At 46.8% G+C, this 21,112-nt stretch overlaps 1 protein-coding gene across 1 annotated transcript; it reads right to left on the reverse strand.

Annotated features, from left to right (window-relative positions):
- Positions 1-414: 414 nt before the first annotated feature.
- LOC130604657 (protein farnesyltransferase/geranylgeranyltransferase type-1 subunit alpha-like) lies at positions 415-9,204 on the reverse strand. Its single transcript, XM_057419374.1, has 9 exons — positions 9,044-9,204; positions 8,105-8,190; positions 7,418-7,532; positions 6,361-6,465; positions 5,568-5,694; positions 4,737-4,885; positions 2,800-2,862; positions 2,142-2,313; positions 415-614 (listed from the first exon to the last, which is right to left on the reverse strand). Exons 1-9 carry the CDS (start codon positions 9,202-9,204, stop codon positions 486-488), a joined length of 1,107 nt encoding a protein of 368 aa, XP_057275357.1. The 3' UTR covers positions 415-485.
- Between the last annotated feature and the right edge of the window lie 11,908 nt (positions 9,205-21,112).

The following is a 21,112-nucleotide window of genomic DNA, read 5'->3' on the forward strand; positions in this document are numbered from 1 at the left end:
ACCAGGAGTGGTTAAGCCACGGCATAAGAAGTTGGTTTATTGCCTTGTAAGTAGCAGGTATAGCTTTATCACAGAACCATAGAATGGCTTGGGTTGGAAAGGACCTTAAGTGATCATCTAATTACAGCCCTCCTGCCACAGAGGTGGGGATACCTCTCATTAGATCAAGATGCTAAAAGCCCCATCGCCCTTGAACACTTCCACAGATGGCTATTAACGTTATTACATATCTATAACTAGGAAATAAAACCTTTATTTAGTACGTTTCAATAATTAAGCCTTAATATATTTCCTGACTGCACCTAAAAATATCACCAGTAGCAGCAGCAACCTGAAGACTATACAGCACTCTGCACTCCTCTTTTATTGCAGTATGTCTTCACCGGACTATAAATACTACTCTGGATTTTAAAATAGTTGATAACTCTGCTTAGTACTGCTTTAAAACAGCTTGAGAACTTAACACCATTTTCTCCCATGTTCAGTTACTGTTGCTTGTCTGTCAGTGTGCTCTGTTCAGTGCCCGAGCTGTGCTTGTTTTTAAGGGACCTTCCAATGTATCTCCAGTATTCCTTTCGGATGGTGTCTTTTTCTTTAGCCAGAATTTCACACAACTATAAAAGAAAATTGAAAGATTGGAGTTACACCAAAAGTTTACAGAATCCTTAATTATCTTTATAAAATGTATACAATATATGGTTCAGCCCGTAACAGAAACACCTTTTCCAGCAACAATTGTTTTATTAACCCCATTTGCAACTGTCTGATGACCTCAAACTGATGTCCACTCCACCTGGTAGTCAAGTAATCTGACACAAAACTGCACAAAAATATCTCCAGTCCTATTTCAGTTGCAGCTGCTTCCCCATTACTCCTTTCCACGCCTACCACTCATCATCTACCCCAGACTATTCAGCCTGAAGTATACTACAGTATCCTTTTGACTTCCTGAGCAGCTTTATTTTTTTTTAGTGATCCAGTAGGCTGTACACCACTTCATTCAAAGCAGAGGTGGAACATCCTGCTCTTGAATCTTCAGTACTTCTGGTGGACTGACAGGAGATACTTGGTTGTGGCTTCTCAATTAGCAGACTGTCATAAAAGGATTCTCCATGCAAGTCAGTAACATTCTCTCACAAGATGTTAGAGTTGGTGCTATACTTCTACTTGTTCTGATTTTTATTTTGATCTGGGTGTGCAGTGAGGCACAGCAGAAATCAACTCTACTCACATAACATTTTGTGTAAAATTTGTATTGTATGAATACTATCTACAAATGTTCTAGTCAATTCACTTCTTTTATGCAGATGACATTGCCTCAATCAGTGAACCAGACTTGAGAAATAGGAGCTTTGATACCTAAATAGATGAAGAAGTCAAACTCTGTGCAATAGTATAAAGGCATATGCATCTGGGACATACTACTACACTTATTTACACTCTGGTCCTGGAATACAATAAAAGGAAAAATGCTGAGAATGAACAATGTTGGAACACAGAGACTCCAGGCAAGAACTGCAGTTCTAATTAGATTTCAGTCTGTCGTACAGTGAATGAAAATTGGTTTTATAAAAACTACACTGCAAACAGTTGCAAGAAGCTCCCCAGATATGAAGCACAAGGAGATATACAGCACTGCTAGAAGTCATAGATTCTCTGTAGGAAATGGTGCTGACAACCCTTACTGATGTTGCCACTGCCTGCTGGCTTTTAGGCTAATTCTGCCAGCCTTCTTAGAAAGAGCTAAGAAGTGCAAAGGGCTCCTGAGATTCTTTTTAGATACAGACACTCTGAGAACAAGATTCACTAACCCACAGAGAAGGAAGGTAATCCCATGCTAGCTTTGCAGCATAACAACACCTCGATTGTTGAAACATCTTTCTTCTGCAGGCAGTATTAGAAACCTTTCGTTTACTAATAGGTGAAGAAAGCTTACAGTGATTATCTGGCAAATTACTAACTATAGATAAATTCATCAGACCCTTCTGATTATCTGGCTTTCATGTTCAACTCTTCACAGAGCTCCAGTGATTAACAAGTAACCTGTTTTATTTAAAAAAATCAATCCCATTTTGTTGGGATATAAAACAAGAGAACAATAGATGGCATAAGAAACAAAAACCCAAATTCTCAAAACATACCTCTAATGCCTTGTTTAGTGTTTCTTCCTTGTTATCACACTGGTTTTCAAGCATATCTTCATATATGTCCACAAGAAATGCAATCAGATAAGGTGAACTGTGGCTGGGCTGTAAGCTCAACAGTTGCTCTAATAGATTTGGATACTGGGAAAGACCACGATCCTGTAAAATCCTAAAACAGAGGTTAAAAGGCTTGAAACATAACACTGGGAAACATGCTGTGAAGAATTTTATTTCGGTTATGGCTCTTTTATGTGGAGATCAGTTTTGAAATAAGGGTGCCAATACAAGTAAGGCAGAAAGTAAGCAGCATTCAGCAACAATACAGCTTCATGTTGTAATTACGCTCATCTGAAAAGAAATTATACTGAAGGCATAGTCATTAGTTCTTATTCCAGGCTCTTGAAAGCAGTAATATTACAGGTCAAGTTCTTAAAAGCATGAGTACTTGCAATCCTCTGATAAGAGTCACAAGGCCAGATACTTAGTGGAAAGTTATGGAGAAACTAGATTAATATATTAACCCCTTGTGGAGGTTTCTGCCTGCCTGCTTGAGAACACAACACTAGAATGAACAGCAACAAGCTCTTTCCAGTTAAGAGCTAGGCATAAGATAGCTTCTACAGATACTCTTTGCCCACAGAGAATGATGCCTTACCCTTTTAAATAGTTCCAAGCGCTCTCATTATGTGGCACTGCAGTGATCATCTCAAGAGTGTATCTGGAGAAAAAGATGAATGCAACCATTAACAGTGAGTGAGAGATTACCTCGATGCCCTCAGATGCTTCCAAATGCATCCCTCTAGTCTGTATTTCAGAGTCTTTTTGCAGATCATCTCAGCTGGGCCATAGATAAAAAATGCCATGCCATACAATCGCCACAAGTCTCAAAGAGAACCTCATGAGAACTGTTTTAAATTCTCAAGTGTTCCATTTGCTGCATTTTATACAATTATGAGACAGTTCTCAAAATTATGAGCAATCACACTAAGAAACAAACATGATGTACTCTCCTGGTAAACTGATAGAATAATTTGCGCCCTCATAAGAAATATCAAGGGACTGAAAATGGCTAGCACAATTGAAGCCGAGGGTGAGCTATGTTAATACGACTGCACATTATATATTCTGTATCTACTTGCAGAACATTTTTCACGATGTTGCACTTGAGCAAACACAGAGGAAGGCAGAGCTTGAGCTTTCACCTCATGCTCTCTTCTGCAGTAGTTCTTAAAAAGTAAAAGTTAGGCAACTCCTTTAAAACCAAAGCAATGAGAGGCATTTGCCATGCAGCTGCAAAGCCACATTTAATCTTCGCAGAACATTTACCTTCTGCCCTTCCCCAGCATAACCAGGCATTCAGCTGATTTTCAGAGACAGCAGATACTGATAAAAAAATTCTATAAGCAGTGCTGAGAAAAAAAAACAACAAACCAAAACACCAACACAACCCTAATACTTTTTTAATCTTCTGCAGTCACTATGTCAAGCAACAACCAGCCCAACTACAGTTCTATAACATCAGGGAAGTCTTAACCTTAGACAGTCTGATTCTTAAAATGGTATCCAATTATCCTGAACACAGCACCATGTATCAAGATCTTAGATCAAGGGAGGATGTCAGATCTAGCCTCTGGAGAGAAAAAGATGGAAACATCCAAGCCTAAGTCATGGAAATGGTTCAGATTTATTAATCTGCAGGAAAGTTATAAACTGGAAATAAAACTCACAGCAGTTTGCAAAGGCAAGCCTGAAAGGTGGTGTGGGCTGAGATCCTCTATGAGCAACATACCAATGGATCTATTCAGAGACTCATTCTTACTTATAAAGAACCACTCAAATATTTGTAGTACCTTCTTTTCATTGCTTCTTCGCTTCAGACAAACTTCTCACAACCATCAACCCTGATCAGCAGTCTGGGATGTGAAGAGAGCTTCCCTTGCCACCACAGTAGTAGAACAGATGGCTAGAGGCCCATTTTCTCTTCAGTTATAAACATACCACTCTGAGAGTTTCCAAAGCCCATTTTCCCTAAAACAAGCCATCTAATATAAGTAGTTGTCTTCATGCTGACTACATACCCCTGAAAGCTCTTTTCTTTTCCCAGCTGCATTATGTTCCTCACAAAAGGCAATTCCTCCTCCTACAATACACATCCACGGTAACTTTAAATCATTACTACTAAAACAGCTGCTCAGTACTACACTGAGAGTGCCTCTCCTTCCAAGCTTTCTAGGGATAGGATGCAAAATACTAACGAAGAGCAAAGTTTATGTAGTTCCAGCAACACAGATTTTCTTGCAGGTTGCTCCACTATCGCTCATTGACTAAGAAAGGCCAGAAGTTTTCTTTGCACAATAAACAGCAGGGCAGGAAGACAGACTCGTGAGAATAGCTTGCCTGGAGTAAGCATAGCTTGCTTCAGTACTACTCCACAAGTCAGTGGTACAGAACACATCAGTACATGCACTAACACTTTATCTGCTATCTGTGACAGTGAGCCCAGGAAAGACAAGCCCACAGAGACTGCCAAAGTGTTGATTTGTTTTCATGTAATGAAGAATGCTTAATGTGAGCATGCATAATGTTACTAACTGGACTTCTCTGTCTAGAACTGCTGGATCGTCATAGCCTGTAGTGTTGAAGATTACAAAGTGCCGCTGGTTCCAAACAGAGTTGTTTCTCACATCTTCCCTCAAAAGCTGGTCTACATATTCCAGTTCATTGTCCCACAACTTGAACTCCTATGGAAAGGGAAGAAAGAGAGATTATCACAACCAAATATTTCTGTTTTTTTTTTTTTAATACATTCTCCTTTCTCCCAAGTTCTCTGAACATTATATACACAAACTTTTTAAAGGAAATTAACAAAAATTAAAGGGTGCATGAGTGTAAGCGGCGAGGAGAAGCAGACAGGCCAACCCAATATGGGTGATAAGCAACTTCTAATTCATTTGTGATGCAGTTCACACATATATAGGAGTGGTATTCAGCCACTCCTTCTTGGCATAACAGTATTGGTTAGCCCCCACAGCTTCCTCCACATTCTCCTCCCAGGTCCGGTCTCCATCCACCTGTGGGGGCCACCCCCTGCCTTGCTTGCACAGTCCTCCAGAACTCTATGGTCCTGCTCTTAGAGTCATTCTGCAACACATGAGGAACACACTACACTATTCAGTTGCACACAATGGTATTATGTCATTATTAAACTCACACAGATAAAAGTAAGTAACCAACAACAGGCCTTTTTGAACTTGTTTCTAAAAGTCAAGTTCATTGTTAATACCACACAGTAAAATGCAATTGTTTTCCCCCCTTTAGCCTTAGAAACAAAGTGCCAAATGCAATTCAGATTGTATCTGAGAAGCAAAACTCTAGTACCTGAGCAAGTTATTTATTTAATCAACAGTTCTGTAGATACAATACCTGAATAACCCACTGTCTGTGTTGCCAAGCATGATAATTTTTGGCATCTTGGTTAAGAATGTCAGCTATGAACTCAAGCTCTTGGGATGGATCCTGCAGCCACTCTACCAACACCCGTCTGTGATGCCTAATGACAAGAGGCCGAAACTATTTTTAGAATAGTCTGAATTTTTTTGTGAGCATACCGTCTGTATTAAAACAGCATAGGGCAACTGTACTACTTAGAAAAAAAATTAAATACTTCAAATTATATATACTAACCAAAACATTTCATGCTCTAAGAAACACAATGTAGACTTATAATGTTATGGATTCTATCTACGTACACGCATTGGCCAGTCACCTCCTTTTTGATAAGCTATGTTTACTTGAAGTAACATATTTCCACTTTTAACACTGATGGCCAAATTTATCTGCTTTAGCACAATGTAGCTGTTCTGCCTACTCTCCCCCTCACTTCAAAACCCAACAACAGATAAGCAAACTCCAAAAGCCAATAAAAGGAAACACACGCATTTCTATCTGTTGTTTGCCTTTTCATGAGTAATTTTTTTATCTGTCAGACTTTTTAGCATGTCATAATCACATATTTAGAACAAACAGTTAAAGAGTACTGTGGCAGTGATGCTGATGCAACTCCCATTTAAATCTTCCAGTACTGCCACTGAAGCAGATGCAGAAAGCAACTCTTAACAACTTTTAGGATCAATGATCACAACTGATTCTGGGCAATTTAAACCCCAAAAATCTATGTACAAACACATTCAGAACTGAAAAGAAAACATGGTATTACCAGACTTGATAGTTCTTTGGCTGATCTTCAATGATAGCTGTAATATACTTAAGTTCCTCGTGGAGATCCTTTCCCAAGGACTGCAGGAGGACTCTCCGGAAATGCCTGCATAAAAGTCAAGCATTTGAATGCTGCAACATGGCTTTGCTAAAATTCCCAGAGGAGGACACAGAAGAACCTTTATTCACAGTACTTCTAATAGATACTGACTTAAAAAGAGTGCAAAACGCTATCCAGTTCTGCTAAAGGCCATTCAATTATCAAACAGCAGAGAACTGGAATACAACTGGTTACAACAGTATGTTACCTGAGATCACAGAAATCCTGTTTCAATCTCTGACTACCCACACTAGTCTTATCCTCACAGAAACTATGGCTTATGTGCTTAAAATAATGTAAACTTTCTGATTTTATGCAAGTTAGCAGAATAAAGTCATACAAGAGGTACTTGCTAGCATTCAGGAGTTAAAAGGTCCTACTCTGAATATTATAAATTCACTATTTGTTCATTACCTAATTGCACATTACCTGACAGATCTTCTAAAATGCTCTACTTAGTAAGCATACACAGGGAAATTGTGAATGCTCCATCCCTGGTGGTGTTCAAGGCCACGCTGGACAGAGCCTTGGGTAACATGGTTTAGTGTGAGGTGTCCCTGCCCATGGCAAGGGGGGGTTGGAACTAGGTGATCTTTCCAATCCTAACTATTCTATGATTCGATGATTCTATTTAGTAAGATAAAGTAGTTGTCATGGCTTTATGACTCTTGAAACCAACTGGAGGCATTTTCAGCATCCTGCCAAGGCCACATTACCAGATCTGTTTTAAAACAAAGTTCTTTTTGCAGCTAATCCTGACCTGACTGGTAATATTCTCAAAGCCAAATGCATGAAAACCACTGAATCAAAATGAGACTGAATAACGGCTTTCCTCAGAAGCTCACTGGAAGTCGACACCACTTCTCTGTCATGCCCTGATTAGACTAACACATTTTTTAAAGACATAAAAGGGCAGCAATCAACTAATGGTAGAAATAATCCCAAAATTATCACTTACCATACCGTGTAGTTTGCAGCATTTAACTCGATGGCATCTGCTGTTAGTTTGAAGGCTCTTTCGCTTCGCTCATCCCGCTGGAGAACAGCCCGGAAGTAATCATAGACGTCTCGAACTAAATAAATAGGAGCATCTTATCCAAGGCTATGAAACAATGGCCTGATTAGGGGGTAAAGTTAGTAATCTTTTGACGTTACTTCCTATTTTTTGTACTTTAAATATACATCTTTAAAATGACAGCTACATACTACTCTGACAGCACTACTAAATGGTATTAGTATACTGAAAAGCTGCAAAAGTATCTTAAAAGTACACCACCTGAATAGCATCCAAAACAATCAGAAAAGTTCCTTGCTACTTACGCTATTTGCCCAGATGTGAGAGCTTCACATATTCCTTTGCTATTTGTGGGCTAGAAACGCCTTATTATGTGAACCAGACCTCTTCAGTTGTATGATTTTAAAATAAAACTTTGGCTATTAACATCTCAGGTGAAGATCCAATTTCAGACATGTTTGGTGAAAACATCACACACAACCACTATTACATAATAAACAATAATTTCTTCACAGTACTGCTCTAGGAGGTTTGTTATCCAAAATGAGAAATCTTGCTTTAACAACGCTAAAGACAGGTACAAATTTAGCCACTCTAAAGTTGTGATTGTAGAACGTATTTAAAACTTACATTTTTCACTGTAGATGATCTGAACAACAGGATTTGGCCCATCATTTTGAGGGATTGGTTCAATATCTGCCCATTCCTTCCTGTCCCTGTTAATACATGTTTGTTTTTTTTTTTCTTTCCAATGCTTCTAAAAAGGACAAAATGCTACTTAAACCTCTACAGGCACAAATCTATGCATAGTAACACATCCCCGTTCAAAAAGTTCACTATTATTGTCACCATGTTATTTGGCCCTTCACTATAAGAGAGACACTGAGTTGCTGGAGTGGGTCTAGAGAAGGGCAATGAAGCTGGTGAAGGGCCTGGAGCACAAGTCTTATGAGTGGCTGAGGGAACCGGGGATGTTTAGTCTGGAAAACAGAAGGCTCAGAGGGGACCTTATCATTCTCTACAACTACCTGAAAGGAGGTTTTAGTGAGGTGGGGTTGGTCCCTTCTCCCAACTAACAAGATGAAATGGCCTCAACGTACGCCAGGGAAGGTGTAGATTGGATTTAGGAACAATTTCTTCACAGAGAGGGTGCTCGGGCATTGGAACGGGGTGCCTAGAGAAGTGGTGGAATCACCGACCCTGGAATTGCTCAAACAATGTGTAGATGAGGCCCTCAGTGACATGGTTTTGTGGAGGCCTTGGCAATCCTGAGGTAATGGTTGGACTTGATGATCTTAAAGGTCTTTTCCAACCTACTTGGCTCTATGATTCTATTGTCTGCAACAGAGAGGAGCATATAAAGAAGTAAAGGAGGTGCTGACATATGTGACGGGATCAGAGCCTAATGGCAGCACAACCTGGGGGAGGGAAGGGACTGACCACCCACCCCGCCCGCAGGCTGCCACGGGTCCGAGCAGGACGCGACACCCGACGCTTTTCACGTTTGTCCCCTCAAGGCCTTCTGCTCCCGCCGGCGACGCTGTGGTCTTGTGAGGGGAGCAGCCGTACCTGTAGAGCACATAGCCGGCGTCCTCCACGTCCTCCTCCTCTTCCAGCAGCTGCCCAAAGTCGCCCTCCGCATCGCCACCGACCTCGCCACAGACCTCGCCACCGACCTCGCCCTCCGTCTGCAGCTCCGCCGCCGCCGCCACCGGCCCATTAGCCGCCATCGGCCCATCAGCCGCCATCACCTCACTGCTGCTTCCGGGACCTGATCGGAACCATCGAGGCGGGCACGGCGGCGGGGCCAGAGCAGTCGCGCGGCTCGACAGCGCCTCCCGGGGTGCGGAGGCCGAGCGGGGCCCATCCGGCGGCCGGGGCCTGGCCGTACCGGCAGCGCCCAAGGGCCGGACTGCACCCTGAGGAGCTTTCACCCACGGGAACGAACCGGGTCAGGCGGCGGGAGACTGGGTCAGGCCGTGCCCTGAGGCAGACCTGCGCCTTTGACCAACCTGGTCTAGTGCAAGGTGTCCCTGCCCATGGTAGGCGCTGGAACTAGATGAGGTTTAAGGTCCCTTCCAACGCAAACCGTTCAGTGATTCTCACACCAATACTGGGGTTTGCAGTTGCGAAATCATGCATCCAACAGCACTGGACTGATGCTACGGGAAGCTGTTGTAGTTTAAGCCCAGCCGGTAATCACTCCCCCTCGATAATGGAAATAAAAAGGGGAGTGAATATGAAACTAAAAGAGGAAAAGAAAACAATGAACCCCAGTGATGCACAATGCCATTGCTCACCACCCGCTGACCAATACTCAGCCCGACCTGAGCAGTGATCTGGGCCTTCTGGGTAACTGCCCCCAGTTTATATACTGGGCATGACGTGCTGTGGTATGGAATACCCCTTTGGCTAGTTTGGGTCAGGTGTCCTGTCTCTGCTTTCCCCTGGCTTCCAGTGTCCCTCCTCACTGGCAGAGCATGAGACTAAAAAGTCCTTGATTGGGGTAAGCACTGCTCAGCAACAACTAAAACATCAGTGTGTTACCACCGCTGTTCTCAGACTAAAATCAAAAACACAGCACTGCACCAGCTACTAAGGAGGAAAATGACTGCTACTGCTGAACCCAGGGCAGTGACCACCAGCACTTGACCAGGGTGGCTGTCCCACAACCAGGGGTACGGTTGTTCCACTCGTACCCCCCCGGCTCCACACCCCACAGATGGAAGCAGCCACGCAGCCCATCGGGGACGCTGGGGCTGCTGGAGGCCTCTGTGGTGCACCGGGAACGTACCAAGGGGAACAGGAAGAGGGGGAACAGGGACGATCCGGGGGGAGGCCACGTCCTGACCCGCATCCCCTCACCAGCTGTGCTGGTGCTGAGCAAACACCCCGGCCTGCCTGTGCTGGGTGAATGTGGGATGGGGGGTACAAGAACTGAGGGGGGGGTATCGATTTTGGGTGGTCCCAGTGTGTGCTGACCCTCCCCGTCCCAGGGCGCCCCGCGGAGCTGAGCCTGGCCATGCTGCTGCCGGCGCTGCGATGGCGCGTGGGTCTCTCCGCCGAGCTCCACGTGGTGAAGGCTCCTGCCAGGTACGGCTGAGAGAGTGCCGGGGGGCTCAGGGGGTGCTATTCCCCCCTCTATGGGGCTTAGAGCTGTCACATCCCACAGGGAATGCTCCTGCCTCTCCTCCATGTCCGGCTGCCATTGTGTCACCGAGGAGCTCCACCGGTTCTAAACCGGTGCCCGCCCCATCCCACCCTCACCGCTGATTCGGAGAAATCTCCAGGAACAAAGTCACCAACAAAGTTTGACAAGCAGGTATTCTTTACTGGGGCTCCAGGAGACACGGGGGATAGCTCCTCCTAGCGTGTCTCTCCAAATTGCTAAACCAGCCTTCCTTATATAGTCACTAAGCATACATATTCAGTACGTGCATACATATTCATGAGGTTACTTATGTATAACATCATTCTTCTAGACAGTTTCTCCTGCATGTGCACAAAATGTGGTAGTGGTCTTTGGGGGTCGTTTACTTTTTCCAACAATCTTCATCACTTTTGGCTGTTGCTTGAACTTTCGTCTTGGCAGTCTTTGAAGCATGCTCAGTAGGTAAATGCTTACTCCAGCTTAAGTAGTTTAGTAACACCACTCACATAATTGAATGATTTCTCCCCATCCTTCTACTTATCAGTTAACTCAGCTACAACTCATCCTGAACATCTGCTAGTTTTAGATAATCTTTATCTACACATTGTTTTTATTACCATAAATTTTGGAGAAGGTTACAAGGCCCTAGAACTATGTCAGCTATGATCATTTGTCTTATACAAAGATGATCACTAAGCAGGACTAATTTACTTACTTATAATAGATTATATTTCAGCCTATATTTTTCTATTTCACTGCACAGCCCAGGCTGTGCCCTGCGGTGTTCAGCTCTGTCCCTCTCCACTAACCATCATGTCATGGATGCCATAGGTCTCCTCATCATACCAGTGGGCCTCCTCCTCCTCTTCCTCCTCCTCCTCAGGAGGGCTGAGGCCAGCAGGATGCCAACCCTGGCTCTGGATGCAGCTCTGCCTCCCACTGCTCATCACCACCGCCCTCTTCCTCCTCCTCGTCCAGCAGTTTCTGGGTCTCCTGCTGCTGGCCGGAGTGGATGCCCACCCTGACAGTGCTGGAGATCTTCTCTACTCAGCTCCCATGCCTGCAGCAGCTTGTGGGTGATGGGGTAGGGACACTGCGCCGAGAACATCTTCTCCTGGGGAGGGACGCAAGTGCAATAAACACATGTCCATGGCATGTTGGTGTGTGTGTTTGTAATCAGGCTCCCACCTTGACGGCTGTCTCCACGTGCTGCCTGGCCCTCCTCAGCAGCTCCGTGTTGATGGAGTGCTGCTGCTTGGTGCTGGCAGCAGGTGTCAAGGACAAGCCAGGCTGAGTCACTTCCTCATATCCCCAGCCCGTGGCAGGGGGGGACAGCAGGGCAGGGGGTGAAAGCACCCACCTTTGTGCTTCTGGCTGCCCAAGACGCGTCTGCTTAGCACAGCATGCACAAGGTCAGAGAGATTCATGTCCCGGCTGCTCTACACCCCCCAGGGGTGCCATACGGGGCCCAAAGGCCCCACTCGGCCCCCCAACAACAGCAGGAGCAGCTTCTACTCTGGCAGTCGCCCCTCTCCCTCAGCTAGGCTGGGATGGTCTGTGTGCCAACGAGAGAGTGACCCAACAGCAATAGCCTGCGTGTGAGTTTGCATCCCCCAGGCACCAAGCGTGTCCATTCTCCCCCTGGGCACCGAGGTGGGGTCCAGCACATGGACCCCCTCAACCCGTGCACCAGCCCCAGCCACCGTGCTGGCCCCAAGCACCAGTCCCGCAGCGTCATGTGTGTCGCCCCCCAACCTCCCAGCACCCTTTCTTGATCCTTTTCATATCGAGACACCCCCCCGACCCTCAAACGCTTTCGTGCTCCGCATCCAGAGGCTCCTCCCAACTCCTTTGGTGCCTCCCCTCCCCAGCGCCGTACAAGCCAATTTATCTCCTCTTTTTAGGCCACTCCCTCCACCACAGGTTCTGACCCCATCGCCGGGTCCTCCCTCTCTGTTTTCGATTGCCATGGCGCTCCCCTAGGACTCCGGGCGATCCACGGCCCCGGGCATTCCATGCGCTCCCCCCCTCCATCCCCCGCCCGACGTTCCATGGGCCCCGGCTTTCCATGCCCATCCCAGGCGTTCCATTGGCCCCGGGGAACTGCACGGCAAGAGAAGAGAGGCGGCTGTGAGTCCCTGTGTGCCTCAGCGCCCTAGGGCCGCATCACCACGGCTGCTGCCCCTTTTCGTGTGCTTTGGGGATCCCAAACCCAGCACTTCCCAAGCAAAGGGGGCACAAGCACCCCTGGGCGTCCTTCCACCCTGTCCCCAAGAGGGTCTTGGGCACAATGGCACTGCTGTCCCCACAGGTGGGACTGGGGACACTGGGCACAAGGCCCACGCTGGCTTGGAGCCCCACAGCCCACTCCAGATATCCCAACATGAGAGATCTGCCTCCTCTTATTTCAGAGCCTCATGTTCTTGAGGAATTCCTCGACCACAACGTGTGCCCTGCTGTTGACAGACAGCTTCATCTCACCAATCTCCTAGTCAATCTCCTCCATGAAGTGGATGAAAAAGTCCACCAGCTTCTGCTTGTTACAACTGAACCCAGGACAGTATCCACCTGTCATTCCATAACGTTCACGTCATACTCAGGTCCCACATTTCCCAATACATTACAATTTTGTCCTATATATATATATATATATATATATATATATATATATACACACATACATATATTAATATGCATACATATATGCACACACAAAGAGATATCATTCCTTGGTCCACGGACCGTCCCTAGAAAGTTTTCTGAATTAGTTCAGACCATGATGTCAGACTTCATCTGTCACGACAGCCTTTCAGGGCAGGAAAGACAGTGTGCAGTGCTGGGTTGTTGCCTGCTGACAGCACCGCTGAACTCATCTGGTCACTGCTGAGCTTGTCTGGTCTCATCAAAGTTCATTCTTTGTTGCGGGGGTCACTGGGGGAAGTCAGGTCAGTCAATGGTGACCTAAGGACAGTACTGGGAGACTCCTGCTGCTGCTGCTGCCTGCTTTTTCCACGACTTTATTCTCTGGTAGTGATAATGACAGCACACACCTTCTTTTCCAAGCCCAGAGTAGCGGAGATGGGCATTTAGCTGATGGGCTATGAAAGTGTTATATAGCAGGCAGCAGCATATAATTGAGTTCATTGGCTGTTTTTCCCCAGAATCAAATCCCCTTGAGGTACACACTGGACTTTCTCATCTTCCCACATTACCTACCAGGCATATCCGTGTCCCTGAGCAAAAACAATCCCAGGAGTGGGTTTGCCTTTACCTGAAGCAGGAATAACCCAGACTGCCTTCCCCAGCACATTCTTTATGTGCACCACAGGAACTTTATCCCCTTTTACAGTATGTAAAAGTTCTGACTGGGCTGGGCCAGCCCTGTTGGCAGATCCTCTGGTGTTGACCAACCAGGTGGCCTTGGTAAGTGTGTATCCCAATGCCTGAAACTTCCCCCACCCGTTGCTCTCAGTGTAGTTTTTAACAGCCCATTGTACTGCTCGATTTTCCCAGAGGCTGGTGCATGGTAGGGGATGTGATATACTCACTCAATGCCATGCTCTTTGGCCCAAGTGTCTACAAGGTTGTTCTGGAAATGAGTCCCATTGTCTGACTCAATTCTCTCTGGGGCGCAGTGTTGCCACAATATTTGTTTCTCAAGGCCCAGGATAGTGTTCCGGGCAGTGGCATGGGGCACAGCGTATGTTTCCAGCCACCCAGTGGTTGCTTCCTCCATGGTAAGCACATGGCGCTTGCCTTGGCGGGTTGGTGGCAGTGTGATACAGTCAATCTGCCAGGCCTCCCCATATTTGTACTTCAGCCATCATCCTCCATACCAAAGAGGCTTTAACAGCTTGGCTTGCTTAATTGCAGCACATTTCACATTCATGAATAACCTGGGCAATAGTGTCCATTGTTAAGTCCACCTCTTGATCACGAGCCCATCTATATGTTGCATCTCTGCCTTGATGGCCTGAGGTGCCATGGGCACACCAGGCTAAAAATAATTCACCCTTATGTTGCCAATCTAAGTCCATGTGAGCCACTTCAATCTTAGCAGCTTTATTGACCTGTTGGTTGTTCTGGTGTTCCCCAGTTCCCTCATGGGTACATGAGCATCTACATGGTGTACCTTCACCACCAGGTCCTGCACCTGGGCAGCGATATCTTGCCACAGTGCTGCAGCCCAGATGGGTTTACCTCGGCGTTGCCAGTTGTTCTGCTTCCATTGCTTCAACCACCCCCACAGGGCATTTGTCACCACCCATGAGTCAGTATAGAGGTAAAGTACTGGCCACTTTTCTCGTTCAGCAATGTCCAGGGCCAGCTGGATGGCTTTCACCTCGGCAAACTGACTCGATTCACCCTCTCCATCAGCAGTTTCTGCAACTTGTCGCAGGGGGCTCCATGCATTTGCCTTCCATCTCTGATGCTTTCCCACCAGCAAACAAGGCATACTGCTTCTCACTTTCTGACAGTTTATTGTATGGTGGGCCCTCTTCAGCACGCATCACCTCCTCCTCTGGTGACATTCCAAAATCTTTGCCCTCTGGCCAGTCCATGATGATATCTAGGGCTCCTGAATGACTGGGATTTCCTATTTGAGATCGTTGTGTGATCAGTACAACCCATTTACTCCATGTAGCATTGGTTCCATGATGTGTAGAGGAAACCCTGCCTTTGAACATGCAGCCCAGAACGGGCAACTGGGGTGCCAGGAGGAGCTGTGCTTCAGTGCCCATCACTTCCAAAGCAGCTCAAACCCATCATAGGCTGCCAGTTGGGGTTCAGCTGGCCTGAGATCCTCTGTATCCCTGACTCCAAAAGCTGAGGGGTCGACCTCGAGTCTCCCCTGGAGCTTTCTGCCAGAGGCTCCAGGTAGGACCATTCTCCCCAGCTGCAGTGTAGAGCACATTTTTTACATCTGGCCTGGTCTGGACTGGTCCAAGGGCTACTTCATGAACTCTCTCTCGTTTAATTTGCTCAAAGGCTTGTTGTTGCTCAGGGCCCCTTTAAAAATCATTCTTCTTCCGGGTCACATGATGGAGAGGGCTACAATCAAACTGTAATTTGGGATGTGCATTCTCCAGAACCCCACAACAGAAGCTCTGGGAAATGCTTCCACAGCAGCAGAGGTGGAAAGTTACAGCACTACAAAGAGCAGGTCCCTGGCATTACTGATGCTTTGGTGCTAAGGCGCTGCAGGCACGGTGAGCTGTGCTTCCTCCCCCATGGAAACTCACAAAATGGCACCATACTATAGACAAGCTTTCTGATGGGGAATCTGGTCTCTGTGAAAGGTGAAATTAGAGGAGGCTTTGAAACAGTCAGTTGTGACCTGTAGGTGACATTGGAGAAGGCAGATTATCTAAAGTGATGGTTAGCAGGACAAAGCAGCTGAGCTGGAGATAGTCATTAGGGTAAGCTTCAGACCCAGCACTACAGGTTGGTAATCCAGGGCATACTGGGGTGCTTAAGAGAAGGGAGGGTTAGAGACAGGCAGAGCACATGTGCAGGAGGGGCCCTGCATACATCTCCATTTGTGCTGTACATCTGTGGAGGCGGGAAATCATTCCATGTATGGTGGAAAGAGTTAAAGTCTTTAATTCTGGGGTGCTCAAGTTGAAAGGGCTGTAAGTATATCCTGTGTTTTACAATGACCTTATGGAAAGAAGAATGGTGCCAGACCAACTATGAGGGAGTATAAGTGCACAGCTGCAAATCCAAACACAGGATCCAGGACAAGGAAGAATTGGGCCACAGGTTCTGTCACTGAGCAGATTTGCCACTATTTGGAAGTCACTTGACATCTGCACTTTTGTTGCCTCTCTTCCTTTTTTCTGCCCTGTCTATTTTAATGGTGAGCTTGGGGACTTCATTTGTTTCTGCTGGGATGTTACTACAGTGACTGTTTGGAGCGCAGTTTGGCTGGTGCCTCTGGGTATTACAGTAATATAGACTATGACAATATAATGGAGGGGAAAAAACAGAGCAATCTACTGAAAGGTTGCTTCGGAATATAGAACTGTGTATAGAACAGAAAGAAAGTGGAGAAAGATGTGCCTGGAGACAGAGAGTATAACCAGAAGTACATAAGTAAAAGGAAAAAGTTAAAAGATGCTGAACATTCTGAAAAAAAAAAAAAAAAGAAAAAAAAAAAAGAGAGAGATACAACTAAGGTGGGCCCAAAAAGAAATCAGGTATATTATAAGCAGATCAGAGGAAAGGTGCACATATGAATGAGAGAAACCTCAAAGGCTCATGTTTTGTCAGAGACAGAGCAGAAAATCCATGTTCCTGACCTGCGGAGAGAAAGGCTGCATTGTGAATTTGTTGGATACCAGCAGCCTTCTCCATGGGCAGAGGGCACTTGAGACACAGATCTTTAAGAAATCTGGTTTATTAAGCTCTGCTGCTTGAATGAAAATTTGGAGATTTTTTGGTCATGCTTTATTCTAGAACCAACATATAATCATCTGACATTGGCATTGCTTACGCTGGCATCATCTTTACCAGCCATTTAACATGGATGACGGACAGGTCAGATCCTGTAATAGGAACTTAAACTTCCTCAGAGTGGCATAAGAGGACAAGAAACAGAAGTGAGCTTCTCTGATGCCAACCACTGGATGGAGCTGGACGAAGAATACCTTGCTGATGGCATGGTGGGAACAGCAGATAGAATAGCTATCTGCATTTTCAGTCTGAACCTGTGGGTTGTTGCAGTCTATGGACAGCTTGAGGGATAAAAACTGAGAAGAGCAAGCAGCAGCAGGAAGCTGAAGCATGTTACAAGCAAGTTGTATCCTCGTGAGAGGAAACTTAGGAGTCTGCCAACTGAGGAAGCTTGGAAGATTTGAATATAACTGAATTTTTAAATGACAGGCTAGACCAAACCCCAGTGGGATCACAGCAAATACTTCCATCAACTGTATCAGGCTTCTGATCCATCTTCAACCACTCAGTTTAATTCACTGAGCTTACTGTGGCAGGTTAGCTTTAATCCTCTCAGCCTTGGGTCACTATGGAAGCCTCAGCCAGGCCTGTAAAAGCAGGAGTCTGCTTTAGCATGGATCTGCTTTACAAAGTAATACTTGGAGGTTCTTGCTGCATGCCTCCTGGCTCTAGAGCGAATGGATATTGTTCATGTTTCAGGTCTAAGATCTGTAACCACATGTCACAGAGAATATTAAAACGACACCTACAGCTTCTACTTAAAATATGACTCCAGCAGCTTTGGAAGGAAGCAACAAATAGGATGGGAGCTGTGATGAAGTGCTAAACAAAGGAGTGGAGGATAAACATATCTGTCACATCCCAGCACTTCAGTGCTAGTTCTGAGTTGTCATTTTAGGAGGAACCTGGTAGCTCAGAGAGAAACCAGAGCTCCAAGGTGCAGCATGTGCAGCAAGATGTGTGCGCTGCTCCAAATGGGGTGCAGGCAAGCACAGCTATGGAGGAAAGGGAGAGAGCTAGCATGGCAGGGGGCACTTACGCTGCCAGGTTGTCCGCTGGGTACCCCGGTGAGCCCCTTGAGAAGGCTGCAGGCATGACTCACTGCACAGTAAGATGAGCTGTGTGTACATTTGTGCAACTTACGCCACTCATGCGTTTCAATGGAGGCACATCAGGTATTCCTCTGTCCCCCTGAGATTCTTCCGCCCTCTGCTCCCCCAGGTAACCACCCCCTTGCACTTCTGCCTGCCACATCTGGGTTAGAGGCAGCAGATACGGCACTTCCCAGATGCTTGTAGATAGATACACGTACATATGAAGAAGCATGTAGGTATTGGGTATCTCATGCTGTAAATACAAACATGTATGGCTTGTGTGTCTGTATCGAGTGGATAAACACGGGTTCTACCCCGAGCCAGCAGAACCAGCCTTTCAGAGTAAATACCTTTCACTACAAATAGCAAATGCCAAAGAGGGGCCCAACCCCTGGAAAACCGATCTGTCAGACAGGACTGCGTGCCGATGGCTGCGCAGGACCCTCCGCGGACGCCTCAGGGCTTCCCTGCTTCCGTGACGCGTTGTTGTTCCTGACAGGCTGGATGCAGTCAATCCAAGTCTTCGTCAGGATCGCACCCGCCAAAATAACGGCAGTGTTGCAGAAAGCACCAAACCAAACCAAAACGCAAAGAGCGCAGTTATGCCAACTGCATAGATATCAGTGACAGCGTCGGACTTATTTTGGGGGGGGGGGCGGTCTTTCAGCGCGGGACTTACAGTAAGCGCAGTGCGGAGTGGAAGCGATGGCGCTCTTAGGCCGATTCCCCGACCGAGCTGCCCCTTCGGGGCCGTGGGGACTCCTAAGAGAGTCCCCCACAGCCGCCCCGCAGCGCGGTGGGCGGAGGGAGGCGGGATGCGCGCCGCCCCGCGCAGCGCTGGCCCAGCACCCGCCCCCCTCCGGGCCTGGAGGTGCACAAACTGAAAGTACAAGAAGGAACAAAACCACCCCAAACCCGCCGGAGGGGCACGGCGGCGGCGGAGCGGCAGCGGCTTGTGAGTACCGCGGTGAGTACCGCTGCTGGCACTCCGGCGCAGGATGCACCGCCCGCGGGCGCGGAGCGGGACGGAATGAGCCTCAGGGGGCGATGGGGGGGCAGATCCAGCCCCGCTGATTACTGGAGAGATGCAGCGGGGCAGGGCTGGAGAGAGAGGCGGCAGGGAGAGCTGCTAGGAAGTTTGGAAGGATTTGCAGGGAGCTGCTGCTTCCGCAGGGCAGCCGGAGGGGGCGAGTAATCCTTCACTCAAACCCTCGGGTCCTCCGCTTGGCCTGACCGAGGTGGGAGGGCACTGGAAGGTCATTTGCCAGCAGACTAGGGACAGGACAGAGCCTTGTGTGGCCCGCTAGCAACACGGGCAGCGCCGCGGGGTCGAAGTACCGAGTGATGGACGCTGCAAACGCAGGAATGAGGGCGCTGCCCAGCGCAGCAGTACCCTGGGGCAACTGGTACAGCACACCCATGGTGTGGGTAGTTCCCCCTCTGAAAGATTACCTTAAAATGGGATAAATGGGATGATTACGACTTTTTTTTTTTTTTTTTTTTTTTTTTTTTTTTTACCGGGCAGTGTGTAGGGGAGCATTCAGTGGTTCATCAAAATTGTACTTTTTGCCATGCACTGGGTGATATGTGGTATTAAAGATACTGTTCTGCTCCAAAGTATGCCTTGAGTAGATTTTCACTAAACACAGAATTCCAGCCCCTTCCCCTAGTGGTGCCCCATTTTGGTGATAATGCAGGAGGCACAGAAGACGCAGGGGCTTTACAAAATATCCTTCCTGGCTTGAGAAGCACTGAGCTGTCAGCCATGCACTTTTATGCACACAAAACCTTCAAAAGCAGCTGTCCCTTGCAGAGCAGAACCCTCACAGCAGTTTCCTGTGAGAATGGATGTTCATGATTCCCACAGTTTACTGTGGGAATGGATGAACTCATGTCGCAGTAGAAGCAGAAACAGGATCACTTTGTTGTCCATAGCTGCCAGCTCCACAGAGGTAGTACTAGGGCAGGCAGTACTTTTGGGATCCACCCTTCTTCGTCAGGTTTTTTGAGCTTTAAGAGTTGAGATTATGGTGGGGGAAAGGTAGCACATGTATGTACGTGAAGACTGTATGATCACATACACCTTCTTTCCGTAGAAAACAAGCCTGAACCAGAGGCACATCTCCAAAAGAGGTGGGTTTCAAAATAGCAATACATGAAATATTTCTGTGTGTGTGTCTGAGCTTTCAGAGTACCCACACTTCAAACTTGACTGCTCTGAGTTGAGAGATAAAGCTTTACCTTCTTCCCAGCCTTTTTCTTTCTTTCTTAAAGATGAAGCTGCAATTTGCCCTTACTCCTTTTGCCAGGAATTGGGATTTTCCCACAGTAGCACCCAGCATGCAGCAAAACAGTAGGGCTCTGTGGAAGCTCAAAAAAGTGCTGGGGAGAGGGAAGAGTTATTTGAGGAGAGGTAGACCAGCACAGATGTAGATTACAGGGGGAAGGGGAACTTGTTAAGCTTAAATAGTTCTAGTTATGGAGAGAGTTTGTGTGTGTTCTGTAGAGTTGCTTTCCCTATGCATTGGGCTACATACATTGGTGAACATGATCATAGGATGGTTTGGGTTGGAAGGGACCTTAAAGATCATCTGGTTCCAACCACCTGCCATGGGCTGGGACACCTCACACTAGACCATGTTTCTCAAAGCCCCATCCAGCCTGGCCTTGAACACTGCCTGGGACGAGTGTCACTGTAGAAGGCTACAGTGTATTAAGTCCCAAGGCAGGATAGATGTGTGCCTCCTCCAGGGGCATTTTCAGGTCTTGCTCAGCGAAGGAAAGTATTTCATCGCTCACCGTTTTGTGAGCCCGACGAAAACCAGCACAGTTTGCCATATAAAACTCAGGAAAATGGCTGCCTTCCCATCAGCATCTCTTTACACTGACTGCAAGGATGAGAGAATGTGTGGGCCTGCTTAGAGCAGATTCCCAAAT

This window comes from Pezoporus wallicus, unplaced genomic scaffold (assembly GCF_028554395.1).
Source record: "Pezoporus wallicus isolate ANWC-B61680 ecotype Strahan unplaced genomic scaffold, APGP_CSIRO_Pwel_v1 contig_7344, whole genome shotgun sequence".
In the NCBI taxonomy this organism is placed as follows: domain Eukaryota; kingdom Metazoa; phylum Chordata; class Aves; order Psittaciformes; family Psittacidae; genus Pezoporus; species Pezoporus wallicus.

Bases quoted from the DNA above. Each gene is read 5' to 3' on its own strand.
- LOC130604657 (XM_057419374.1), bottom strand. From the start codon at position 9,204: ATGGCGGCTAATGGGCCGGTGGCGGCGGCGGCGGAGCTGCAGACGGAG. The intron at 7,533-8,104 runs GTAAGTTTTAAA...CTATTTATTTAG, and splicing joins GATCATCTACAGTGAAAAAT to TTCGAGACGTCTATGATTAC. The intron at 615-2,141 runs GTATGTTTTGAG...TTTCTTTTATAG, and splicing joins CACTAAACAAGGCATTAGAG to TTGTGTGAAATTCTGGCTAA.